The sequence below is a fragment of the Phyllostomus discolor genome, chromosome 3 (genome assembly GCF_004126475.2).
Source record: "Phyllostomus discolor isolate MPI-MPIP mPhyDis1 chromosome 3, mPhyDis1.pri.v3, whole genome shotgun sequence".
Taxonomy (NCBI): domain Eukaryota; kingdom Metazoa; phylum Chordata; class Mammalia; order Chiroptera; family Phyllostomidae; genus Phyllostomus; species Phyllostomus discolor.
Genome location: NC_040905.2, coordinates 146,844,018 through 146,872,008, shown reverse-complemented (window position 1 = coordinate 146,872,008; position 27,991 = coordinate 146,844,018). Strand labels below are relative to the sequence as shown.

The 27,991-nt window shown below is 42.1% G+C and overlaps 1 protein-coding gene and 1 pseudogene across 5 annotated transcripts; one reads left to right on the top strand and one right to left on the bottom strand.

Annotated features, from left to right (window-relative positions):
- Positions 1-30: 30 nt before the first annotated feature.
- On the bottom strand, positions 31-27,646 carry CDKN2A (cyclin dependent kinase inhibitor 2A). Of its 5 annotated transcripts, none has more exons than XM_036021539.1 (3): positions 27,106-27,646; positions 2,446-2,755; positions 31-192 (listed from the first exon to the last, which is right to left on the bottom strand). In XM_036021539.1, exons 1-3 carry the CDS (start codon positions 27,208-27,210, stop codon positions 170-172), a joined length of 438 nt encoding a protein of 145 aa, XP_035877432.1. In that variant the 5' UTR covers positions 27,211-27,646; the 3' UTR covers positions 31-169. The 5 variants fall into 5 exon arrangements, with proteins under 5 accessions (XP_035877432.1, XP_035877434.1, XP_035877433.1 ...); XM_036021541.1 differs by lacking the exon at positions 27,106-27,646 and adding an exon at positions 26,210-26,302; XM_036021540.1 differs by lacking the exon at positions 27,106-27,646 and adding an exon at positions 25,578-25,714.
- LOC114500600 lies at positions 3,985-4,750 on the top strand (annotated as a pseudogene).
- Positions 27,647-27,991: the final 345 nt, after the last annotated feature.

The following is a 27,991-nucleotide window of genomic DNA, read 5'->3' as shown; positions in this document are numbered from 1 at the left end:
GAGAGTCCAAAGGTGTTCTGGCTTTTTTTAAAAAATATTTTTTTATTTATTTTTGGATCCCGACCATGTACCCTGACCCGAATCGAATCAACGACCTGTGGCCGCCTTCCACTCTGCGGAATGTTGTGCAAACCACAGAGCCACGCAGGTCAGGGTGGTCTTATTCTTGTTACTGATTGAGGAGGTCGGGATCTGCAAAAGGCAGAAAGGGAAAAAGACGTTAGAAACCAGAAATCAAAGATGTGCAACCCATTCCTCCTGCCCTCCCCCCGCCCCACCTCCACGACTCGAACCAGGTATTCAGACCCTTAGGGACAAGGATAGCTTCGCCTGAGTGGACAACTCTCCGCACCGGGTCTCCTCACTGAATCTGAGCCCGGCCAGCAGCCGCCGCACCTCCCCGCCTCCTCGCCCAGGCCTCCGCATCTCGCAGCGCGGACACTGCCCGGCTGGACGCTTCTGGCTCGTTGGCGGCCTCCGAGACCGGGCCCGCTAGGGCGAGGGCAAGGAGAGCATGGGCGGGCCCGCGCGGACTGGGAGAGGAAAACCGGTATATATATAACGGGTGTTGAGTGCTTGCCACACAGCACGCCAGGCACCGGAAAATGAAGACGTCGCTTCGGCCTTCGCGCGTCCTCAAACATCGCCTGCACCTGACGCTGACGAGTGACTCAGCGAACTCGCGGAATCAGACACCCGATCAGGCGCAGTTCGGCAGTCTGAGAACCCTCGGTTCCAGTCCTGGTGTCTTCCTTCCCAGATCCCTCTCCCAAATCAGCTAATGGCTTCCTAACGTTTCTAGGACAAAATCCGAATTTTGACCAATTATCCTTTCTTCACTCTACAAGGCCCCTACATGATCTGGCCCCTGCCCTCTTCCCTGATCTCCCTGTGTCCACGTTCCTGCCCACCTGTCGATCCTCTTGACCCGCCATTCCTTTCCGCAGTCTTCACTCTCGAGTGTTTCTCTGCTTCCAATGGCTACTTTCTGGTCACCCGTCAGGTTCTCGGACCACGCTAAGATAGCCTCCTCTCCTATTCCCACTTCATTCTCAACCATCACATTGGTTTTAGAGATCCGCTCTCTTAAAAATACATTGTTATGGTATTTGAAATTTATTTCCCAGAATGCAAGCTCTATGAGGGCAGGACTCCTGTTTTCTATCCTTCAGTTTTGTGTCCTAGCTAGATCACGTAGTAGGTTCTCAGTTAAAGGGAGGGAGGGAAGGAAGGGAAAAAGTAAGTAATGAAGGAGGGGCTTCCATGCTTGGTTTAGAAATCTTATGTTTAATTATAAAGTGTTACTTAATTTTCATTTTCCTGGTGTTCGGTTCAACATCTATTTCTGTTCCGCCACTGCTCCCAATTCTTCCTCCTGTGATTGGCCTCTCATCCTATGCCTGTCTCGGTCTGACTGTGGGACACAAGCTTCAGTTGGAGAAGCGAGAGGGTAGGCAGGCTAAAGGAGACTTTTGTACCCCACCCCCACCCCGTCCGCGCACCCGAGGCGCTGCACTCCAGGCACCTCCCGGCCCAGGGCCCAGAGCGAGCCTCTCCTGTCTGTCCCCAGCTCCCCTAAGGCCCAGTGAGCCTAGTGCCCCAGTTCTGAGACCAAAGAATAGATCTCAGTGTCTTTAAAGTCATTGTTTACCTTAAATGTTCGTGCAAACTTCATATATTGCTTATACGTATTTTGATAAAAAGGTTCCCCCTTCAGAAAAAAATTAAAGTTGGCACAGGAGGTAGGCAGGAATGGAGGTGGGGAAATGAAGCCGCGGGAAAAGTCTCTGTGGTGATAGGATGAGATGGGAGTAAGAACCACATATCCACCTCCCTCTCAGCGATCTCTCGCAAAATCGGAAAGCTTAAGAGAGGGAAAAGCTCAAGAAAGGGTCCCTTTCCCAGCATGTGCAACAAATCCCGGTGTGCAGACTGCAAGGGTCAGAGAGGTCTCTATTCCAGGCACCACACCCCCAGAGGCCCCTGGAGGGGGAGACTTAGAATTTTGCAACGGACCCAGGAATGACAGATCTCTGCCGGATGGTGCGTGCGGTGCCTAACTGGTTTTGGAAGTCCCAAGGTGGGTTTAGGAACCAAAGTATCCTAATGGAGAAACTAAGGGCGCCTGAATGGATGCGGCCACTACACTTCTATTGTCGAGTCAATGTTCTAGGTTAGTTACACCTTGAGCTGCGGGGAGGATGAGTGTTTGGGGAGCAGGGGGCAGGGCTGATGGGGTGGGCTTTGACGTGCGCAAGTCCGTCCCAGGCCATTTCCCATCTTTAGCTCTGACTAGGCAGAGCGATTGCGATGCGGGGGTTGTCCCCGCTGGCTTGGCAGCGGAGCTGAGACTCTGCTCTCCGGGAGCCAACGTTCTCTTCTGAAAGGGAGTGCGCTGGGCTGAGGAGGCTCTCTAAGTTCTAATTTTTAGATCGGCCCCCTCACCTGCACGATCTTCCGCGGCATCCGTAGCCCTGTGGCTATCGCCTTCCGTGCCCGCTGCTGCTGCCGCGCGCAGGTACCGGGCGACGTCCCGGTGGCCTCGCTCTTCAGCCAGGTCCACGGGCAGGCGACCCCAGGCGTCGCGCACGTCCAGCTGCGCCCCGGCTCGGTGCAGCGCCACCAGCGTGTCCAGGAAGCCCTCCCGGGCGGCGTCGTGCACCGGCGTCGCGAGAGTGGCGGGGTCCGCGCAGTTGGGGTCCGCGCCGTGGCGCAGCAGCAGCTTCGCCACGCGAGTGCTGCCCATCATCATGACCTGCCGGAGGGACCAGGCGTTAGAGGCAGGATTAATGAGAGAAATTTGTGAAGCCGCTGCCCTGTTCAGAGAGTGGTTGTAAAAACCACAGAGGTCTAATTACTCTTTATTTGCTTTCAGTTACTGACTCTCTTAGCCAGTTTTTCTACTCATTCCATTTTTGTGTACATGCAGAATTCCCATTATATTCTCCAACCTTTTGCAGAATTTCAGCCACACATAGAACACTGCTGGAGGCATAAAGAACAGCAGCAGACTGAGGAACAAACTTGCCTAACCTCCTGTATTTCCCCTTCATTTTGATATCAAACTATGTAAAACGCAGGGATGTATGGTTCACTGCTGTATATCCAAGCCCTTGTTAAAAAGTGAAGAGGTCCTGATCTCATCTGAGTCCTAGACCATCTTTGAAACAAAGCCATCACCAAAGTGTCCATAATCAGAGCAACCTTTCAGTTTGAGTGTTGTTGCATGGTGGGTGGTGGTGGTAGAAAATTCTTAACCATTTAAAAAATTATATTAGCTGGATAATAGTGACTGTATGAAAAGGAGTTTACTTATTTTAGTTACATTTTATATTAAGCACATATTACTTAATTTGTCCAAACCAAGGATCCATACTGAGGTACACTATGGTTGTTTATTTTGTCCTGGAGGAAGTGAAAACGGGAAACTGTAAATAAAACCAAATTACAGCCCCAAAGAAGAAAGAAAAACTATTGCAGTGCAAGAGAACAATGTATTTTTTTAAAATAAAAACTGGGAAACCTTTGACATTATTACTATGCTTACCCAAAGAAGTCCTTTCTCATTTAACTGGCTTTAAATGTTTTAATTATATTTTATTATATTAGTGTTAAAGGTTGAACAGTAACCTAACATTTAAGTATTTAAATCATAATGGCAATGCAATTCAAAAAAAGAAATAAATCTATTAAATGAAAATTTGTGTAGGGTGCTTAAATCCATTTGAAGAGACATTAAATTTAATTTAGTAGTTTAAATTTTTTTCTGTCAACTAAGTATTTCTATATTAAACACAAATTTGATTAGGGCTCTTCTTTTGCAAGGAAACACGGAATGGTGGATGACTGGCGCTGGTGGTGGGGGCAGGAGTTCCTGGGACCCTGGAATCATGGGAGGCTGCAGCTGTCTTCCCTCAAGGACTTGGCAGCTGCATCCAGGGCTGAGGTTGCAGCCAGGCTTCGTGAGCCACTGAGCTCACGGAGGACAAGGAATGGATCCCCATCACCAAGTTGGGCCACCTGATCAAGGACATGAAGATCAAGTCCCTGAAGGAGATCTCTCTATTCTCCTTGCCCATCAAAGAATCTGAGATCATTGACCTTTTCTTTTTCTTGGGGGCATCCCTCAAGGACTAAGTTCTGAAGATTATGCCCAAGCAAAAGAAGGCACACACAGACCAGAGGACCCAGTTCAAGGCATTTGTCACAAATGGGGACTACAAGGAACATGTTGGTCTGGGTGTTAAGTGCTCAAAGGAAGTAGCCACTGCCATCTGTGGAGCTATCATCCTGGCCAAGCTCTCTATTGTCCCTGTGCAGTGAGGTTACTGGGGGAACAAGACTGGCAACCCACCCCCCACCCCCCATTGCTGTCCCTTGCAAGGTGACAAGGCACTGTGGCTGTGTGCTGGTGTGCCTCATCCCTGCCAGGGGCACTGGCATCATCTCATCCCCTGTGCCTAAAAAGCTGCTGCTGATGGATGATGGTATTGATGACTGCTACACCTCAGTTAGGAGCTGTGCTGCCACCCCAGACTTTGCCAAGGCCACCTTTGATGTCATCTCTAAGACTTACAACTATCTCACCTCTGACCTCTGGAAAGAGACTGTTCACGAAGTCTCCCTATCAGGAATTCACTGACCATTTTGTAAAAATCCACACCAGGATTTCTGTGCAGAGGACCCAGGCTCCAGCTGTGGCCACCACATAATTTTATACAGGAAAAATAAAGTGAATTAAGCCTGTTAATAGTAAAACATTTTTTGATTAGGGTTCTAAACCAAAAGCATGCTCCTTTTTCTCTATATTCTTACCCTCCCTATACTAAAAAAATTAGAGCTAATCATCCAACTTTCTTTTTTGGTTTTGTATTTAAACAAATAAGGTCTCTTCTAACATATTCCAGAGCTCCATGGCGAAACTCAAGAGTTTCCAAGCTGCTGGTGATATTTTAGAGATATCAACTTATGAATCAGGCAAGCATTATTTTTAACAGACTCATTCTACAAACACTCAAACTCTTTAGTTTCAAATTCTCTCCATACTTCAAGTCCCAGATAACTTCATGTTTTTTTAAAATATTTTATTTATTTTTATTTTTAGAGGTAAGGGAGGGAGAAAGAGAGAGAGAGAAACATCAATGTGCGGTTGCTGGGGGTCATGGCCTGCAACCCAGGCATGTACCCTGACTGGGAATCGAACCTGCGACACTTTGGTTCTCAGCCCGCGCTCAATCCATTGAGCTATGCCAGCCAGGGCTGATAACTTCATGTTTTAGGCACGTTTGTTTTACTTTTATATCTTATTTTAAAGTGTGTAAAATTTATCATATTAGCATAGTTTCTGGCAAATTTACTTGTGATGTTTGTGAAGTTCCCAGTAGAGTTACTTTCCTTTGCCTTCTTTTAAAGATTTTATTTATTTTTAGAGAGAGGGGAAGGGAGGGAGAAAGAGAGGGAGAGAAAAATCAATGTGTGGTTGCCTCTCATGTGGCTCCCACTGGGTACCTGGCCTGAAACCTAGGCATGTGCCCTGACTGGGAACTAAACTGGTGACTCTTTGTTTCCCAGCCCACACTCAGTCTATTGAGCTAGACCAGCCAGGGCTCCTTTGTCTTGTTATGCTGGAGTTTTTGCGATATATGAAGTCTATCCAGAAGATACCCAGCCATGTAATATGAAAAATAGAGGCATTTATTGAAGAAACAAGATACAAAAACATTGTATATAGGACAATGACACCTCAGACCCCTTCAAACAAGGCACCTTGGGACCTCATGCAGTTCTTTCTCCCAGCGTCTCTTCTACTGTTCAAAACACTTTGCAAAATCCGTTTTGGAATTTCCATCAGCTGCACCATCGTATTTTCCTGAATCTCACTGATGGTCTGAAATCTCTTCCCTTTCAAAGGTAATTTTAGGTTTGGGAAAAGTCAGAAGTCACAGGGTGCCAAATCTGGGTTGTAGGGGTCCTGAGTCACCTAGGTGATTTGATGTTTCACTAAAAACTCTGCAGGAGAGGTGATGCATGAGCCAGCGGGGGCATTGTGGTGATGAAGCTGCCAATCATCGGTTGCCCATAGCTGGGGCCATTTTCTATGTATTGCATCTCTCATCTGACCAAGAATATGAGGTAGTACTCCTTGTTAACTGTTTGGCCTGGAGGAGCGTACTTGTGATGGACAATACCTTCCCAATTAAAAAACAGTTCACATGGTCTTAAGCTGGCTGCAATTTTGCATGCCTTCTTTGGGGGTGTGGAGGACTAGAACGACTGGGCCTTCATTTCAAGGTCATAGCCATAGACCCACTGTTCAACTCAGGTTACGACCTTATTAAAGAAATTTGGTTCATTGGCAGTGGTCTTAATCACATCATTAGCAACTGCAGTACCATGTTTCTTCTGCTCTGGTAGTGGAAGTCACAGAATGAATTTTTCCACATTTTCATGCCAAGATCCTGTATCAAAATCTGAGACATAGTAGTTTTTGGAATCTCCTGATCACTTTCTAGTTCTCACATGTCAGTTGCTGATCTTTGTTGATTGCAGCCCATACACATTCAACATTCTCAGGTGTTCTGCTAGTTGCAGGCCTTCCAGAACGTGGATCACTTTCAACAGATTCTTGACCATCTTTGAACTATTTGTGCCATAGTTTTACTTGTACTGTACTCATTGCATCATCTGTCCCTGGAAGCCTTCTGAGTAGTCCAAACAGTTTCCAGGGAGGAATGTCCAAGCTTAACAAAAAATGTGATGCAGATTTGTAGCTCTGCTCACTCATTTTGAATGCCGCAGCCAAAGTACGTATGCTCTCTCAATGGTGGCTATTGCTTCCACTAACTACTACAGTGAAGTCGTCATTGCTCACGCATGTTCATTCCAGTCCATTCTCCTTGGGTGCCAAGTTACATCGATGTAGTGCAAATAGTTCTCATTATATTAACAATGGTTGGACTTTTCCTGGACAGACTTGGTACATTTGTTTTATAAAAATTTTATTTTTCAGAATCAGAAATCATTGTCAACACTGGGATCATCATTGTAAAACTAGGATAGTGACTGCCAGGAAAAATTTGTTTTTAGCCTGAGTTTTACTCACTCTCCACCACCACTAACAAAAAAAAAAAAATGGAGTGGGTAGAGGATAAATGAAATTTCTCAACAACGAGGAATTAAAAACTCTACCTCAAATGCATTAATCTTGAGGAATTAAAAACTCTACTTCAAATGCATTAATCTATAGCAAGTAATTAAACAATAGCAACAGTAGTAGCAGATACCATTAAAATGTTAACTAAAGTGACATTCAGGCGATGTTACACTAATGTTTTAATATGTTTGCATTTAAATATATGTTCACATATATTGTAAAACAAGCATATGCTTTCCCTACTCAGTTAAAATTTAAAAAAATCACACTATGCAGTTACTCCTGAATAATTTCAATCGATTTTTATCACAACATACACAGCGGTAGATTTCCACTGAAATCCCTCCGAGGAAGGAAATCATCATCAGTTCCTTTCTGGGGTCTGTGAGTTCAGGACAAAGAAATCCCAAAACTTACTTTTCTTTAAAATCTTACGTTTCACACCAAACGTTTGTAAATTTTGTATCTGATAAAGAATAGAGGAGAGGATTTAGCTTGGTCTACATGAGCATGAATAGGTTCTCTTTTCACGTCCTCACAGCATTCTAAAGAGCTGCACCCTCGTGATTCCTCTCTCCTCCCTTGGTCTCCGGAGCACCCAGTGCACCGGGCCATGCCTAAGAGGAGTCTCCGACGACGCTAGACTTCGTGGGAAAAGTCTCGAGGATGTCTCGCCTCTACCGGTAATTGAAACGCTACCTGGTACCGACCCTCTGGCAAACCCAGACCCTCAAAGCCGTTCGCCACCCCTGCTCCCGCCCGCCGCAGAGTTGCTCACCCACCTGAATCGGAGTCCGACCGTAACTGTTGGGAGCATTGGGCGGCGCCCCCGCCTGCAGCAGCGCCTGCACCTCCTCCTCGCGGCCCCGGGCGGCCGCGGTGGCTAGCCAGTCTGCCGAGGGCTCCATGCTGCTCCCCACGGTGGGCCCTCCGCTCCCTCCTTCCCACTCTGGCTCTCGGAGCGCTGCGGCACGCCCAAGCCTCTCGTGACCAGCCCGCTCCTCCTCTTTCCTCCTAGCGACCGGCGGAAGCGGCCCCCAGACTCCTCCTGCCGCGTTTTCCTGTCCACAGGAGCAAGTGCACGCACGTGCCCTCCGAGAAGGCCTCCGTCCCCACGGCCGTTCTGTGACTGTGACACCCCCTGAAGCGGCCCCAGCGGAGCCGCCGCCACCGCCGCCGCCGCCTTTGGGCAGGTCGCCCGCCCGGGCGCGGTCCCCGAGCTGTCCGCGCCGAGCCCGACGAGCGGCGGCGGGGGGAGCCCTGGGGGGGGGGGCTGCCCCTCGCCCTTACCCCGCGCCCCCACCCCGCGCCCCTCGCGCCGCGGCAGGGGCGCACCGGGGTCTTGCAGAGAGTTCCCTCTTCAAGTGAAAATTCCCCAACCCCCCGCCTTTTCCTTCTTCCGATGCGGGCACTAGAATGCGCACAGGATTCCTCCTCACTGCCGAGTTTGAACCAGGGTGTTTGATGTCACAGGCAAAGCATTTTTTTCTCTTTTAATTAGAAGGAGAGATCCTTTCCCCTTCGCCAGAGCCCGGCCAACATTCTGTAGCGCCGGTACAAGTCTGAGGCTAGCCTCCGTTAAGACGCACTTCCCCCTCCACCCAGCATTTGGCTACGAGGACTAAAACGCTCATTTTAAAGACTGCCCGCCTGCAGCGCCGGCCTGTCCACTTTCCCCACTCACACACGAGTAAAACGCACGTGTGCATGTGTGTGGGGGCGGTTTCCCATACTTGTGCCGGCAGAAGACGACGTGTATTTGACAAAGATGGAGGAGATTTTTGCCTATAAGCAGAGGGGGAAGCGGCGGCGAGTGAGTCTTTGGGCTGATCGATTCCTTGCTACAAAATACCTCCCAGACCAGAAAGAGCGCTCAACGTTCTATTGAGAAGTCGCATCGTGATTCTGAGAGCAGGCTCACACAGGTCCTTGTTCCTCTCCCCTCCACCCTCCTACACATCTCCTTCCTGTTACAAAAACCTTTCAGTTTTCTTGGCTATAAGGTGTAGAATTAAGAGTGGTCCCTACTGCCTAAGGCTGCTATTAGTTTTAAATGAATTAATGTACATACAAACACTCAGAACAATGCCATACATCCTAAGATAATAGCTGTTAGTTCTTAGCTCTTTTGAGGACTCTTTTGCAATCTTGTTGTGACACACCGAGAAAAAACGCATTGTACAGAATTTTCAATATTCTATGAAATTTTTTCATTAACACAGAAAAGATGATGGACACTCTCCACCTCCACCCTCATGTTTAATGAAAAATTAAACAGAACTAAGAGTATAACAAGCAAAAGAAAATCCAACAAAATTCTAATCTTTCCTGTGTTTATCTTTTACACTTAAAAATACATATTTTTTAAATGGATTGCTCAAGGTTTGCTGATGCCTTAAGCAATGCTTAGTCTGCCTACTAGATAACCCAGCTCTATTTAAAAGTTATGTTTCACCCTGGCTGGCGAAGCTCAGTGGATTGAGCGTGGGCTGTGAACTAAGGCATTGCAAGTTCGATTCTCAGTCAGGGCACATGCCTGGGTTGCAGGCCATGGCCCCCAGCAACCGCACATGATGTTTCTCTCTTTCTTTCTCCCTCCCTTCCCTCTCAAAAAATACACAAATAAAATCTTAAAAAAGATAAAAGTTATGTTTCAATCTCTTGTTGACTTATCTTGAAGACCCAGAATATCTCTGACCATACTTTCAATTGCTGTTAGCTCAGACAAAACATGGAGTTTTGAAACTATGCCAATTAGTGGTGGTGGCTGGAGAGCATTGGTGATGATGAATGATGTCGTGGGTAATTTCTCTCTCTCTTTTTTGTTTCATACATTACTTTATTGTTGTTAAGTTACAGTTGTCTGCATTTTCTCTCCACCGCTCCCTCCCACCCCATCCAAACCCACCTCCCTGCCTTGCTTCTCCCTCCCCCTTCGTTTTGTCCATGTGTCCTTTATAGTAGTTCCCTAAAACCCTACTCCCACAGTCCCCTCCCCCCTCCCCTCTGGCTATTGTTAGATTGTTCTTAATTTCAAAGTCTCTGGTTATATTTTATTTGCTTTTTTTCTTTTGTTGATCATGTTTCAGCTAAAGGTGAGATCATACAGTATTTGTCCCTCACTGCCTGGCTTATTTTGCTTAGCATAATAATGTTCTCCAGTTCCATCCATGCTGTTGCAAAGGGTGAGAGCTCCTTCTTTCTTTCTGCTGTGTAGAATTCCATTGTGTAAGTGTACCATAGTTTCTTGATCCACTCATTTGCTGATGGGCACTTAGGTTGTTTCCAGTACTTGACTATTGTAAATTGTGCTGCTATGAACATCAGTGTGCATATAGGTTCTTTTGGATTGGTGTTTCAGGATTCTTAGGATATAATCCCAGCAGTGGAATTGCTGGGTCAAAAGGCAGATCCATTTCTAGTTTTCTGAGGAAATTTCATACTATTTTCCAAAGTGGTTGCACCAGTCTGCATTCCCACCAACGATGCACTGGGGTTCCCTTTTCTCCACATGCTCTCCAACACTTGTTTGTTGCTTTGTTTATGACGGCCATTCTGACTTATGTGAGTTGGTGTCTCATTGTGGTTTTAATTTGCATCTCTGTGATGGCTAGTGATGCAGAACATCTTTTCATACATCTCTGGGCCCTCTGTATGTCCTCCTTGGAGAAGTGTCTATTCAAGTCTTTTGCCCATTTTTTAATTGGGTTTTTTGTCTTCCTGGAGTGGAGTCATGTGAGTTCTTCATATATTTTGGAGATTAAACCCTTGTCCAAGGTATCATTGGCAAATATGTTTTCCTATATAGTTGGTTCTCTTTTAATTTTAATGCTGTTTTCTTTAGCCGTGCAGAAGCTTTTTAAGTTAATGAAGTCCTATTTGCTTATTCTTTCCTTTATGTCCCTTGCTTTAGGAGACAGATCAGTGAAGATGTTTGGGTAATTTTCTTTACAAATGCAGGAAGTCTTTGAAAGGTAAAGATGTGACACAAAATATGGTTCAAAGAAGGCAGTTTTATTGATGGCTCAGAAAAAAATGGTTTAAATAAGCAGTTTTCAGCAAATGCAGTGTGACCTAAGAAGAAAACTTAGTGGGATTTCTCAAAGCCCAGTCCACAGATTATGTAGAATCATCAGAGAGTGCGTTCTCCACACATTCTCCAGATCTACAAAGTAAGATCTCTGGGGGATGTGCCTGGAAATCTGCAGCTTTTACAAGTTTCCCAGGGGATTCTTAAATACATCAGAGCCCTAGAGCAGTGGTCTTTAGACATCTTTTTTTCATGTCACAGGATCTTAATCTTGAGGCAGAAGCAGACTACCTTTGAGAATCTGTTGAAAGCTGCAGACCCTCTCCTCAAAAAAGTAGGCAATACTTAAAAAAAATTTGTATTGAATTTATTGGGGTGACTTTAGTTAATAAAATTATATTTGTTTCAGGGGTACAATTCTATAATACATCATCTAAGTATATAATAATTTTTAGAGTGTGCACATGTATTTCTGAATATAACTTTCAGGGAATTCAGAAATTCCTCTCACACTCAAGTATGGATTCTTACACCAAGAACTCTTTAAATTCATGTGCAATTTATTGGACTGTTGCTCAAGGAGGTGAGTGATGGGATCACATAAAAACATCCCTTGGCTGCTTTATGTAGAGACATGGAAGACTCCACTGCTGGTAATACCAGCCTCAGTCTCCCCATGTGTAAAATGGAATCATACTATATTTCATGGGTTGGTAAAATAAGATGATGTATGTCAAAGAGCATTGTAAATTCTTAAGTTTGTCATTTATTACCATCCCCCAACTTTTCTTCTTCCCATGACTGAGAAGGTCATGGCTTTATTTAGGTTTGTGCTACAGTGGCCATTTTGAAAATGTATATTATGAAATTTAAACCTGTCTCAATTCTGGTCAGTCTTTTAAGGCAAAAGATTCACACTTGATCATTCATTCAACAAGCTCAAAGGCTAAGGATAGAGCATGGTGGGGGCTGTGTGGGATTTGGGGGAAGAATTAAATGTATGGACTGTAGCATTGGACTGCCTAGATTCAAACCTAGAATCAAATGCACTGATGTGACATTGGATAATAAAATCACATTGATGTTTCTCTCTCTCTATCTCTCTCTCTCTCTCTCTCTCTCCCCCTCCCTTTCCGTCCCTCCCTCCCTCCCTCCCTTCCCTCCCTAAAAATAAATAAATAAAATCTTTAAAAAAATCATATAAGCTTCAAGTATGCAGTTCTATGATACATCATGTAGTCTTCCATCACCATATAATTGACCCACTTTACCCTTAACTACCCTTACCCCCTTTTCCCTCTGATATCCACTATACTGTCATCTGTGTCTATGAATTTTATAAACCTAGACTTTTTACTTAATGGTTTTATAACTTTAAACAAAGTTACTTAATGTATCTGGGCCTCAGTTTTCTCATCTATATTACTGGGATAATTATAGTGCTTGCCTTAAACAGTTGGTGTAGGGATTAAATGAGGCAGTGCATGCATAGAAGAACAAAGGGAAACAGAATGACATGAGACAATGAAATCTCACCTGGTGGCTTCATGGATGCTGAAAGCTGGCTCTAGTCTTGAAGAAAAGTGTAGGATTATAAAGACGTAAAAGAAGGAGAAAGATGTTCTAGGCAAAGGTGAGAGTATGTGCAAAGGTTGGAAGTTTGGGAATGGGCTAAAAGTAATTTAATAGGATGTATGGTGAGAAGCTGGAAAAATAAACTTCTGAAAGGAACCTACAAAGGAGCCTCACAGGACTGCTCAGATTGCCAAAAGGAAAACCAGGAGTTAGATAGCAAGGACACTGTGTGTAGGTAATTCTTTCACAGCTTAGCTGATAGTTGAAGGTGACGTATGGTGAAGGGGAGGCACAGGGAAGATGGAAGAGATCTGAGCACACACAATACCCTGAAGGAAAAATGCCAGGGGAAGAGCAGCTAGAACAGGAAAAGAGAAATTCAGGTCACACACAAACTAGGGTATTTCTGTGGACCCCAGGTCCCTAAAAAGTCAGGAAGGAATGGAATATGAGGCACAAGGAATGGTCATAAATTTGGACTCAGTAGATAAAACTATATTTGAGAAGGGAGAAAGGGTCAGGGCAGAGAGGAAGTTGAAGCACTTCCTTCTGTGAACGAAGAGGCTGGCTTGCTTGCAGTGAGGATAAGATGATGGGTTAGGAAGTGAGAGTGGTGAAGGTTTAGAACATCTGCTATGACAAAAGGGGAATGGGCTGAGCAAGACTTAGACAGGGTAACCTTTCCATCAGTCTGCAACACCCAGCTGAGAGTGGAGACCATGACATTATTGGAGCACCTGAATATTTTACTTAAAGTAAAGAAAACCTTACAATGGCACTACTCTAGAAAGCCTACAAATCAATGAATAGTAATTCTAGATGTGAATATCAATTAAAACATCACCAGAAAGATATTTGAGGAGGTAATATTCTGAAATTAGATTCTGGTTCTAACAAGGCATGGCAGAATTGGCAAGGAATGATATGCATGGTATGCAAACATATGATATGCAACATTGTTTTATTGAGAAAATAAAAAAGTTGGAAAATAGCTCAGTATTGGGACCAACTGATGGTTCTGATGTATCTAGTGAATAGTTAACTGCTTTTAGACTGTGAAGTCTTTTGAGACTGTGTTTAGCTTCAATGTACATATCTTTAAAACGGGCCATCTTATCCTAGCCTGTAAACTTCATGAAGTTATAACAAAACATACACAAAAGCTGTTTTAGAAGCATACATCTTTTTACCATATTTAATATTAGTATTGTTATTAAGTAATATACAGTTACACAAAATATAGTTAAAAATAAAATGTACATAGACTATCTCTGAAAAGATTCAGAGAAATATGTAAATGTTGGAGGAGTAAATAAGGAATTGGGAAGGGCCTGAGACTTTCTTTTCAGATCTTCAACTTCTGTTGTTTAAATTCTGTACTATGTGCATTTATTAGCCATTCTAATTAATTAAATAAATATAATGTATTAGACTAAAAAGTTTCTTTTCTGAAAACCATCATTCATAACTTCATTTGACAAACAGTAACTGAGTACATACTACATGTCAAGCACTTGACTTCATGTTGTGCATCTAAAAAACAAAACAGTCCTTAGTCAAGAGGGTGCACTAGTAACAACTATCAACAGGTTTGCTTTTCTGGAGGAGGAAGGCGGCCTTCAATTGGGATGAGCTGTTGAAGGAGCCTACATTAACAGTCTAGGAGAAGGAAAACACATTCTAAAAACTGACACCTCAAAACTGTATTACCAGGAAAAAGATGTTGTATTTCAGGGTCTGCAGAATATCCCATAATTAGGAAATAGATTATCAGAGCCAGGTATGCACTTTGTAATAGATTTTGTTACAGATGTAGCTGGGATAAGTCTGCATAGATGGACTCTGGGATAGAATGCTGAGTGCAGGTGAGGATTATTTGAAGACTAAGGCCACTAAGACTAAGGGAGAATAATTTCATGCCACTTTTCATTTAGGAAGAGTTAATAAAGTAAGGAAAAGAGGTCCACCACCTACTTTGTCACCTTGAGCAAGAGGCACTTTATCTGACTTTAATATCCCCATCTGCAAGGTGGGCATAATAAAAATTGTGCCTTAAGAGATGGGTTTTCAGCCAAGAGGAGTAACCCTTGAAATGCCCCTGGGTAGGCATCCTAAGGCCTCACGGTCCAATCTGAGTATTTTCAATGACATTAAGAAGAACTTTCTTAGGGAAAAAAATGGCAAAGTATGCCAGGCCTCCCTTTAATTATTTTTCCAACAGGAGAAAAGGTAGCTTTAGCATAAAAAGGAGCCCTTTGAGAAGACAGAACAGACCTCCCCACTGGTTTGTAAGAAAAAGGTATGTGTCCCCAGGATGAGATCTATGGAAAATTCAAGGTGGAGGATGATTCCTTCTCTCTTTTACTTTTCTCTGATTAAGTTCAGATATAGCACAATTATTGAGGGTCTGCTATGAATAAGGCATTCTTTTAGGGACTCTCTGACATCTCTGTTCACTCAGAATTATTGTAAAATCTCTCTTCCTGCTGAAACAGTACTTTGGTAAGGAACACAAAATTCAAAATGCCTAACTTATTGTAAACCTGGTTCATAATTATAAGTAAGTCCCAAGTTTTCAATCTTGTCTCCAAAGTATTAACTGGGCATAGAGCCTGCAGGACCTATCATCATCTTCCCAAGACCAGTTTGAGGATAACTTAGAAGGCTTTTCTAAGTTGTGTGCAAAAAATATAATTTTAAATCTATGTAAGGAGTTTACTATTAAAAAAATCTCTGGAGTGGACTCAGGAAGTGAATAATATGTGCAGCCCATGAAAATAATCACTTCCTAACAACTCTTTTGTACCTGAGTGTTCTGAAGCCCAACTCTCCTCTGTTCTGAAGCCCAACTCTCCTCTGATTTTGTAACTGTCTGCTTTTGCATACTGAGAAGTTTCTTATGGTGAATTACTTATATCTATTTGTAGCTATTTGGCCAGTTGAGAAAACTGAAATATTGGCACACTATGTGCGCATATGTACATTTATATACCTATATCTATAGTATGTATGTGTATATATTATATATAAAAATTATATATATATATAAAATTTGTTTACATGCACAAATATTGAGAATTAGTTTCATCCTGAGGAACAAATGTGTATTACGGTATATAACTAAAGGTGAGACAGACAGACAAATAGAGACAATAGGAAATTCATTCTAAGTTGCCAAGAACATAATAATGCCTGCCATTTACTGAAACCCAACTTTGTGAGAAGCATTAAGCAGCTTTATATGTATCATTTCTAATCCCACAACTGTCCTGTGGGATAGAATTATCCTTCCTTCATAAATCAGAGAAAAAAAGAAGCCCATAGTGCTTAACTAACAATGCACACGGAGGTGGAATTTAAACTCAAGGTTCCCAGCTCTGAGAGGTCCACACTCTTGTTACTATGTTTCCCTCTAAACTGATTTGTAGAGTACAGGATGGCAATTTAGCAGTCCTTACTTTTCTTTGGAAATTGTGCCTTCTGGTAGGTTGCAAATCCTAGACCACGGCGACAAGTTCTTCACTTTTGGGAATGTGGTAAAAATTTGGATCTTGAGGTCCCCTCAAAGTCACTTAACCCAGTGAAACTGGTCCCACAATTTTAAAAGTTTTTCCTGATTATAGTTCACATATGTAAAAAAATGAGCTGCATAGGGAAATAAAAAATTACATACACTACACAGAAGCAATGAGTATTAACATTTTGAAATATTTCTTGTTTTTTTTTTCTTGCTCAGTTCTTGTGGATATAACAAAATTTTGAAATGAGTTTTTCCTTTCATTTATCATTAGAACATTTTCATAATTTTTCAAAAATCACTTCATAAACACTATTTTAATAGCTATATTACATTCCATTGAAAAAAATGTTATAGTTGGCTTAATGATGTCACTGTTTTCAGATATTTAACGTGTTTCTAATTGCTACAAGAAACAGTATTGCAGTTTTTCAAAGAGCATAAGACTACAGACACATATTGCAAAATTACTTTCCAAAAGGCTACTGCCTTGATTTACAGATAAGAAAATAAAGGAGTGTTACACTGCCATGGTTACCCAGTAAATAAATGTTTACTGCAGATACTGAACTCAGTCATCTCTCCATATTTTTTGAGGTCACAGCTACTTACTTCGACTTGAACAGATGTGGTTGGTGAGATATGTCAACCATACCCTTAATACAATCTTGAAAAGACAAAATGCAGCATGAGCAATGGGACAATCCCAGTCTTTATACTGAGAGAGACCTGATCCCTCATTTACCAGGTCTGCACACTTGAATAAATTATGAAAACTTTCTGAACCTCCATTTCCTCAGCTCTCAAAGTGAGGAAAATAAAAGTTGCCTCATTAGGGTTATTATAAGGAACAAAGAATTTCCTAATAATAATAATAATAATAATAATAATAGTATCTCTATCTATCTATCATTTATCTATATCTCATAGGCTCACAGTAGGCTCTCAATAAATAGAGCTTACTATTTTTGAGAATAGATATAACATTTACTATGATGTTATTCATTTAAGCCATCAAAGTCAATATCCTCTTGGGTATTTTTTGTTCATTACTGTACATTCTGGCAGGTGCTCATGGTTTAGTAAACTCCCTTCCAAAAGGTGTGATTAATTCTGTCTTTGAATTCTAACCCCCTGAAAACAGAGCTTCTTTGTAATAAAGTTGGCTGTTAGGATGAAAGAACTTCCACAAAAGCCTTCGTTGAGTCATGGGAAGGGGCGCTGGCATGTGTTAATGTTCCTTCTGCATTTACTGCCACCCACCATCGCTCCTCGCTCCTCAGTGTGCAGGCCAGTAGGAGGGACAATGGGAGAAACTACAGGCACACTGAGAAATAATAAGTTTACCTTCTAAACCCCTATTCCCAGACTCCTCTTTTCCTCATTAAAGGATAAATTTTATCCTTTCAAACACATGTTGCCCTCTGAATTTCTAATCATGAACATATACAATATTCCATTTTGCTTATACTGCTGAGATATGTGTGTGGTATTAGAATTCAAAGATACTGTTGAAACAAATGATATTGTATCCAGTTTTTTGGGGGGTTGGGAGTTAAGTGTTCATGGTTGACTGAATTTAACAGTGATTTTAGGCTCTCTTATTTCAGGGAAATCTATATTGAAGCTTTGCTCTTCAAATGGAGACTTTGTCACCCCTTCCCCACAAGCATCCTGTAAAGTAGCCTGCCTTCTTGGGGCTCTATAATTTTACTGTTCTTTTTTTTTCTCCTTTCTTTTCTTTTTCCTTTTGTCTTTCCTGTACTTCTGAGTGTTCTGAAGCCCAACTCTCCTCTGATATTGTAAAAGATCATAATTATTTTCTTGTATTGAACACTCTTCCTCAAGTCAAATTCTTCACCTAATATGCAGTTAAACTCCTCTGGAAGAAATCAACTTCTTGAATGAATTTAAAAAATGCTTTCTAACTGTACTTGAACAATGATTAAAATAAAAAAAATAAAAAAAATAAAAAATGCTTTCTATTCATGTCTTAGCACCTTTCACTTACAATAAAACACTTTCACTCATGCTTTCCTTTGAGTCTCTGGGTTCAGGGAATAGTTTTATGTTTTTCTTTTTTATGATTAAGATTATAACTTGCAAACTTAACTTTTTAAAAAGAAAGTAATAACAGAATAGACTTTATGTTTACTCTGCATCAATTTTACACACCTAAGTCAATTTTGCTTTAAGGAAGCATATTTAATATATTTTGTCTCTTTGGTGTCCTGCTACATATGAATATTAATAGCTGAAGGTCACTTTTGAAGCATACAATTTGGAGGTTTTGAGGATGACTTTAATGTTTCGTCTCCTCTTCCTTTCTCAGACACACACTATTTATACTAAAGGAATTTTAGAAAATGGTTCACTAAAACTATTGATTCAGATATTCAGACTGTGGCAACCATTAGGAAGGAAATAAGAATCTATTACCCCAATGCTCTCTCCAGAATTATTATCCTGGGTTACTGAACTTTTTTATAAATTAAGGGCAAGTAAATAACCCCTTTTTTAGTTTCTAGAATGCATTTGATTTCTTATCTTAGAAAACAGAAGTTCATGCATATTGTTTAATATCTTTTTAACAGTTATGAATACTAGAAAAGTTTAGAGTCACACTGTAAAAGCCATCCTACAGGGCTTCTCTACATGTGTGGGTAAAATAGTAAGCAAACTTAACTAATTTTACCTGGCACCTTAGAGTGTGCCAGGGATTGAATAAATAAATATATTTTATTATTATATGTATATTTTTAAAATAAAGTTTGGAAATTTCTACCTACTATAAATAATTAAATTCTAGTAAAGTAAGGGTTTAAAAATAAACTAACATTTTTAAAGGGTATAGTTTATTTAGACACTTTAACAATAACTGACAGATGTATATCAACTGAATGTTCACAGTGTATCTTTATATATACTATTTGACCTAGTTCTTAATAGGTGAATACTACAGAGTACCATCTCAGGTTTACAGATGAGAAAATGAAAGCACTGATAGTTTTAAGTATTTAGTCCTCATATCACGCAACTAGTAAGTAAAGAAAATGGACTTTAATCACAGGTCATATATTCTAAGAAAGTAGTCTTTCTACTTCATCATTCAAGTGATTCTTCCCTCTGCTGGTGCATAGGTTTCCCATGGATTACTCTTAAATCAAAGTGGGAGTAAGTATTTTATATTGAATTTACAAGGGAGTTTTGCATTAGTTTTGGTCTGGGCAATAAATAAATTTCTGAAGAAGTTAACCCCCTTGGTTTATTATGAGATTCAATGGCTTTTGGAGCCCATAAGGACTTTGCTTATTATTTATTATATTGCTTTATATTTTTCAGAATTTTTTACCCACTCAATCAATATATGTTTAGTGGAACATACGTAGCTAATGCTGAGAAAAAAAGAAATCCAAGGGAGTTAAGCAACTTACAAAGCAACAGTGGAGTAGAAGAGCTGTAATCACTGGAAAGGCAGTTGAGAGGTGGTTATAAAGTAGCAAGTGAGGACATTTGGGGTAAAAAGCACAATGATTTTTAGCAGACAATGCAACAAGTTATCTACGCCTCAGTCTCCAGTCTATGACATGATAAATAAAATCCACATAACAGAGTGATAATGTGGCAATTAAATGAGATGATGTAAGGTATGCTCTATTACTTTAAGCTCCTTATAATTATGTGAAGGAAAAAGAGAAAACAAAGTTGAATAAGTGCTTTTGAAAGTTTCAATGAGCTTCTTTTGAAAATCATACATTGCACAAAATATATTAAACTTCAACTATTTTATAATAAAGAGAATGGAGTAAAATTCAATCTGTTCCATGAATAGATATTTAACAATTATTTTAAAGTTAAAATATGCCACTTGTTTTATGGGGTGGAAAAGTTTGCAGTTGGGAGAGTCATTGTTCTTTAGATAGCTACTGTGTCTTTAAATTGGGTGAAAGAATTGTACAGTTGCTGAGTCAGATGATCTGGCAGCCTGAGCCAAACAGAGCAAGAAATGGTGGGCACTCAAAAAAAGAAACCAAAACATATGCTTTTAACCTTAATACATCAGCAAAGTAATTGATGTAACATTAAACAAATTGTATTTCAAAGCAGAAAATTTATTATTATTATTTGGAAGGCATAATATTTTAGTTTTTCTTGTTTTTGAGCAAATGATTTGTAGTTCACATTATTCATATATATATATATTTTCCCTCTCATCAGCGTGTTTTTCAGAGACACAGAGGCCCATCATTTTGTCCATAAATGCTTTATTCTCTTATGGCTACATTTTGCAGTGATATTGCTTTGGTCTTACATATAATTTAAACCTGTGAAACACTTCCATGTTTTGTTTTTCCTTACTTACATAATTTTAGGTTGTCATGTGAACCGGAATCTATCTGTCTGCCTATCTATCTATCTATCTATCTATCTATCATCTATCTATCATCTACCTACCTACCCCTACCTACCTAGAAAGCACCATTCATTCTATATAAACAGGGGTACATGTATACAGTGTTTCAAAAAGATTAGATGTCATAAGTGTCTTATGTGGAAATTTTCTGTCTGATGTTACAAGCTTCAACACACAAGTATATTCTGTTACATCCTTGCCCCCACTTCACACTGGTCAGAATGGCCATCATAAATCAACAAACAAGTGTTGGAGAGGATGCGGAGAAAAGGGAACCCTAGTGCACTGTTGGTGGGAATGCAGACTGGTGCACCCCCACGTCAGATATGTTCTGATCATAAAAATCTGTCCTTCCACTGCAGGTGTCAACCAGAGTGTTGAAAGGCCTCATCCTTTTTGTTTCTCTGTCTGGGATGTAAGATATTATTGGGATGGCCTATAGTATTAAAAGAGACAATGTTTTCAATTTAGATGAAGAATTACATAATAATAAAGGCTCTCCTTCATTTAGTAAAATAGCTCCTCCTGATGACTCAGACTCAGTGTCCCAGAATCCAAAATGTCATTGACTGATTCTAAAATTTTAAATCTGATTTAAAAGCTGGACCTTGCCTTAAAAATAAGCAAAAATAAGGTTAAAAGCACACTGGCCATATTTGTCAATGGTGTTCCAATGAGCCACCTGTAACAGAGTCTCATTCAAGTGCCTTCTAAAAATGCCAATTATTGGGAGCCATAGGGAATCTGCTTCATCAGTTTTTTTGAGAGTGAGCCCCCAAAACACGTATTATAAGTAGTAGCCCAAGTAACGATGCTGCTGATAATCTTTGCCTAACTTCTTTGACCTTTCATGCTTAGAAAAGTAAAGACATATATATTTATACCACTCTACACAATTTTATTAGTTTCAGTTTGCTTAAGAGATTACCTATTTTTGCTCATATAGTTCTTAACCTCTACAAAACCTTTCTTCTCTTAAAAAAGTTCCTACTGGCTTTGCAACCATTTAAATTCTAAGATTTAAGTTTTTGAAGGTAATGGGGAAAAACTGAGAGATAGTTGTAATAAAGTTCATATTCTTATAAACAAAGTCATTACATTATTTATAATATAAAAATAAAAATCAACTTATTCTTTTTCAAAGGACCTCTGAGGCACTGGAATTTAAAATGTTTTAACTGATGGTTTTAATTTTTTCCCTCTTATTACTTCTTCCTGATTATATAGCTCCACCCAACTGCACCAATCATTCTAGGGCTCACGAAATAAATAAGTGCACTAACAAGTAGAGACTTTCTTCAATACTCCCTGCTTGCAAAAAACAAATGCTATTAATACTTAGTAAATTCAATAATTTTCAATACACACGGTATTGCTGAATACACACTGAAATACTATGAATTAGGATATGATGAAATTGGAGGTCCCAAACTGGTAGACATTTTCTGAAATGGAGCAGAGCCTTTAAAAGGACCTTCCTTTCTCCCTACTGAACCAAGTCTTTTTTCCCCAAGTTTTCTCCACAGGTTGGCTTATTGTCATAGAAGCTGATCTTGTTATAAGGCTTACAGATGTTTTTCATTCTAAAAAATGATTTCATTAGAATTATTTAACTGAGGGCGGGGTAGTTTCAGTATAAGAAGAAAACAGTTGAGAGACATCACTGGAAAAAATATGGGTCATTCTCCATACCACCTTGCAATCCAGACAGAGAAACAAAGAGGATGTGGCCTTTCAACACTCTGGTCGCCACCCGGAACACAAGGGCTCACAATGACCTTCAGTCTTGGAACTATGCTTTCCCCATGAATGTACCTAACCCACTCTGACCCCTCCTCTCCAGAAAAAAAGGCTTGCCAGTTTCAAGCTGGGGAAGTGACCTAGGGAAGTCTCCTATCATACTTCACACTTCTGAATCCACAAGGCTCACTCATACTGTGTTTTCTCCACTTCCGTCCCCACCCAGTGAGGTTCTGAGTCCAGCTCTACATAGAACCTATGATCTGCAGTTACTGTTATTGTGATAAAATGTCACCTGTGGAAAAAGATGGGGTCCAGCAGAGGCTGTAGAAGTAATGCGTCTGTGGAGTGGGGTTCTAAGTGGGTCTGTGTCTAAACTCTTGCTGGAGAAATCTACTCCACCTGCCAATTAAATCTTCAGGATACTGCGTCATCTCTAGGAATTGGGGCCAGGAGGGTGGTAGGAGTTGGGAGGTGGGAGAGGTGAGAGGGGTGAAGTCTCTCCAAGAAGCTTGAGGCTCACTTCCCAGTTTGTGCACTCTCTCAGGTCCTGGGAAGCCCCTAGCTCAGCTCTGGGAGGAGGGAGAGCCCCAGCCTGAAGACTGCAGAGAAGGGAAGCATGAGTTGAAGCCAGAGGCCTAACTCCCAGATGCCTTGGAAATAGGTATAATTATGCATTTATCCTATATTTACCAGTTATTTAAAAACAGACTACGTTGTGTATAGGCACAGCCAGCTTTAGCATGGGGCTGAGACTGTGTTTCTCAAAAATAAATAAATAAATAAATAAAAAGACTAAAGGCTTTAAAAGAGCAAAATCATTGGGCCAGCTGTTCAGTCTTCTGAAATACTTAAAGTATTTTGAGATGATGTGGATCAATTTCCTTATAGGAGTTATTCACATGTTGGGAAAATGGTTTAACTTTACCATGATAGCAGCAATGAACAAATATGTGATTAGCAGGTGTGTAAAATATTCTGGACATAGCAACAGGCTACATTATTGTTATGCTAGAAGACAATGGAATTTTTAAAATTCAAGAGTCCTCAAAGAAGTAAATGAATATTAAGAAGTAAATGATTCCTGAAAGGTTTATTTTTCACTTAGAACATAATACAAGCTGGGGATCACACACTCACTGAAAATAATGGTTTATGCTAAGTCTACAGTGCTAACGTTGAGAAAACACTAAAAACCCTAAGAGTTTCCAAATAGTAGTTGACAAACATATTTAATTTCATAAAAATATCACTATTTTGTAAACACACCAAGGGAGAAGTAACAAATCAGTGTGATTCATCAGGCATGAGTGATAAACTAGAAATGTGGAATTTTATTATATACATTTCAATCATAAAGTCATAGTGAATATATTTGCAGAAACTAAAATTATGTTAAAATAACACCTTACATATTTACATTAATATTAAATTTAATAATACTAAATTATTAAATTTAATAATATTAAATAATACAAGTTACTTTTAGTACTGTGGCTCTCGAAGACTGCATAAATTCCAGGATAATTACCCAACTTATAATTACTTATCATATATAACTGATACTTCTAAATGTTTATTCATGTGTAAAATTTCACATGTAAAGTTGAAGAATTGCACATATTTTCAATATATTCTGTTCTTTTGAAGTCATGTGTTTTGTGTTTAGACATTTGCTGAAAATTGGGCTTTTCATATAGTCAATGGATTTTAAAATAACTTTATACATCATTCCTGAAAATTGATTTATACCTAAACAGAAAGAAATGAATGGTTTCTTTCAATGAACCTATCATTTTTATATTTTTAATATTTTATACAATAAATATACTATAAAATATTTTCTATAACTTAAAGTAATCACAATATTATATTACATATTCTTAAACTAGATAACACATATAGTATTTACATAGATTAAAATGTTCTACTTTGTTACTGTAGCTTTCTAGTATAAAATAACTTAAATAAAATAGCTTTATATAGAGAGTAATATTAACAACTATGATACTCAAAAACATATCATAGTGTCTAAACATTTGCTGCTACAAATAAAGGAGCATTAAAAAAACAGGCTAATCCTATAAAATTCCTTATAAGCTTCTGCTAACTGAACTCTCTTAATGATATGAAAAAGAAAATGTGATTCACCTTTTAAATTTATTGTAGACATTTGCCAATAAAATTGAGGCACTTAAACACTGATAGTTGTAACAGTTCTACATGTATGAATCAAAAAGCCTATTAACGTTACAATAAGAACTAATTACCTCTCGGCTGGCCTTTTCATTTTAAAACATATATTCCAGAGGAAATGATGCAACAAGAATGGTCACAAAAATGAAACCTCACTAAATTTTCACATTTATTATCCAAATTCTAATAGGATTTTGCATATTGTAACTCTATATATTTCCATTATTTTGGCCATAGGAAATCACACCGACTGTATCAAGATTTAGCTAATGTGAAGACAAAACTCCTTAGAAGCCTACTTTTCAAGAAGTAGGCCTCATTTTTTGAAAAGTGTTAATTGTGGCCTGAGATGATTTTGCTAAACTTACGGCCTTCGCCTTTGTCCGGAGGCTCTTGAATACGACCCGCCAAACAAACCTGCTACTCACTACCTGCCATTCATTACGAAAGTCCATTTTTGACTGCAAATTCTCCACTCACTAGTTAGCAATCCTTCGATCAATGTTACTATTTCCCCAAGTCAGATCACAGGGTTACTGGAAGAAGGGAAGGCTGATCCAGCAAGAAGGCTGGGGAGAAAAAGGGCGGCCTCCGTTAAACCGAGACCGTTAGTAATGCTTCCCTCCAGGACAATATAAAGTGCCTTAGAAACACACCTGGTGTATTTCACAATGCGGTGCGTGTGTGTCCCACCCAGAAAATCCAGGGGCATTTCTGGAGTGGGCTTAGCATCTCCAGTTTCCCCCCGGATTTTACGGGAGTAAGGAGTTGTGCGAAGGAGCTCTGGGCTCAATATATTGACAGACCCTCACCTCTAAGTAAGTGTAATCCGCATGGAGAGATTCAAATGAGCCTCCAAACCCTGGAAGATGATTAATCTGTGCGTTAAAATCACGCCCACCAGAATCACCTAAAGGCCGATTCCTCCGGGACCTTTCGAGGCCTCTCCTACCTGGTCTTCCAGGATTCGGCTGCCGTGCTCTGCGCTGGCTCCTCACCAGCGCCAGCACGAGGGCCGCAGCGGCCCGCAGAGCCGGTGGCGGCGCTGCCCCCTCGTCCTCGGGCCGAGGGATTTGCACGACGAAAGCCCTCACTCGCGGAGGGCCAGACACGCGCCGAATCCTCACCGTGACTAAAAAGGTGTAGTTCACCATGTTCTCGCCGCGGCCGACTTGCGCGGGCGCTGCGCCGCCTCTTGGCACCAGAGGTTTGCAGCGTCGCGCCCGCCCCCTCTCCCCCTGATTTCAAACAGAGACCCACACGCGGCGGTGGCGCCCATCACCGCCCCGAAGGCGCGCCCCCGCGCCCGCGGCGCGCGCCCGCTCAGCCCAGACCTCTCAAGATCTCGGGACCGTTCAGCGCTCAGCGCGCGCGCAGGAAAGGCGGTCCGAGCGTGGCGAGCGCGGCCGAGACAGCAGCCCTCGGTTTCTCTCCCTCCCCCACCTCCTCTTTCCCGCCTCTCCGTGCTCCCCCCCACCCCCACCCTCCACACACACCCTCCGCGCGGGCTCCCCACGGGGTGACAGCTCCAGGTCTTGACGACAGACGCATCTCCAGGCAGCCCGCCCCCTCAGCGCCCGTCACCTGACTGCCGCTAGGAACGGACAGTGGCGCTTCCGCGGCTTCGCGCCGGCTCCGGTTTCCCTCACTTTATTCCTCTTGCCCCTCGCCCAGGGTCCGCCTTTCCACCAAACCCGGTTATTTAGAAAGAGAAAAAGAAAGAAAGCAAGCAGGGTCACGTCATTGCTCTACCCGCCATTCAGCAGGCTGGATATCAGTTTTGAAAGAAATGGCGCTATGCTCTACTTCTAGATTGGAAAGGAGTGAAATGAAGGGAAACCTCCGCGCGCGGCGGATGCGACTCCTCGACACGGCACGGCGCTGGCGCCGTGGGAGCGGCCGGCCCCGGCCCTGGGCAGGTAGGCGCGGCGGGGCCCCAACCCCCGGGCCCTGCTGGGTCGGGCGCCCCTTCCTCACCCTACTCTCTGTCTTGCCGAGGGCACCGGGGTGGGTCGAGAACTGGTCATTTCACCCGGCAGTTTTTTTATTTTCGTTTTTAACCTTTAAGCATCTTCCTCTTTCCTGCTGCCCCGGCGCTCCCCTCCCCCACCGGCTGCTCCCGCGCGTCTTCGGCTCACCCCGCCTTCTCCCCAAGTTCTGCTGCTCCGGCCCTCGGCTGCGCGTAGCCTCCGCCCCCGACACCCGGCCCCCTCCTCGCCCGCGTCCTCTCGGTGCTCCCTCTGCCCTTTGCTCCCCTCCTCCTTCTTTCCCCTTTCCTTGCACATCAGTGATCCTTTCTTTCTGGACACCCCTCCCCCTCCCCCGGCGCTGTCCACTCCGAGCAGGAATAGCGAGGGAAGGACAGAAGCAGCATAAAGTAGGGGTGTGTCGAGGACACGGTCGTGGCCTGAAGCCTTGGAGGAGCCGGGCTCCGGAGCGCAGTCTGACGGGGTCCAGCTCTCGGGTACCGTAGAGCTTACCTGCGGGCTCGCCAGCTCCCGGCGGCGGGAAGTCGAGCCCAGTTCGCCGCTGTCAGGCGGGCGATGCAGACCCTGTGCCCCAGGCCCCGGGGATGCAGTCTTCATCCATCCAGAGCCTCGAGGACCGGAGGCGAGGCCTGGCTGGCTGGGCTTGTAAGAGAGGTTGTGGGACTAGGCCCAGCCTTTGGAGTCTAAAAGGTGGCCCGCCTCTCATTGGCGTCTTCACGTGTTCCGGCCTAGGGGCCTAGCTGCCAAGTGGATCCAGGGCTCGGGAGCTGACAAGTCGAAGGAGGAGGAAAGCGAGGCTTGGACAATCCAACCCTATCTGACTGTCCAGGTCTAGCAGCAGGCTTCCTCCACTCCATCCCTCAGTTAGGGACCCATCTTAAATAGCCACTCTAAATATGTCTTTAGATTTTTTTTTACAAAAGCACCTCTCGGCTCTCCTGTAGGACTCAGAATTTCCCGGAACACCTTGGTCGGTGCTAAGGCTACCTGCTACTCCCGCGTCTAGAGCGAATGCCTGTTCTTTCAGGCTCTTCACAGGCTAGCTCCTTCTCACCTCAGAGACTCTTTCTCTTTCAGAGGCCGTGATATCACCGTGTTTTGTTTTTTGTTTTGTTTTGCATTTAGCATACGGAAATTATCTTATGTAATTATTTGTTTTTTCTACCTCACAGTACTATGCAAACTCCACAGGAACCAGATCCTGTTTTGTCTTGCACCACAATGATGCACCGCCCCCCAAAGAAAACTTCGTAGGAGAGATTATAATTACATTTCTAATGAGGGTATTTCGTTTTATGGCGACAAATGAGGGGCAATTTAGGGGGTGGTAATTCAGAGAAAGCATCCTGGAGGAAAAATGATGCCCAATTTCAGCACA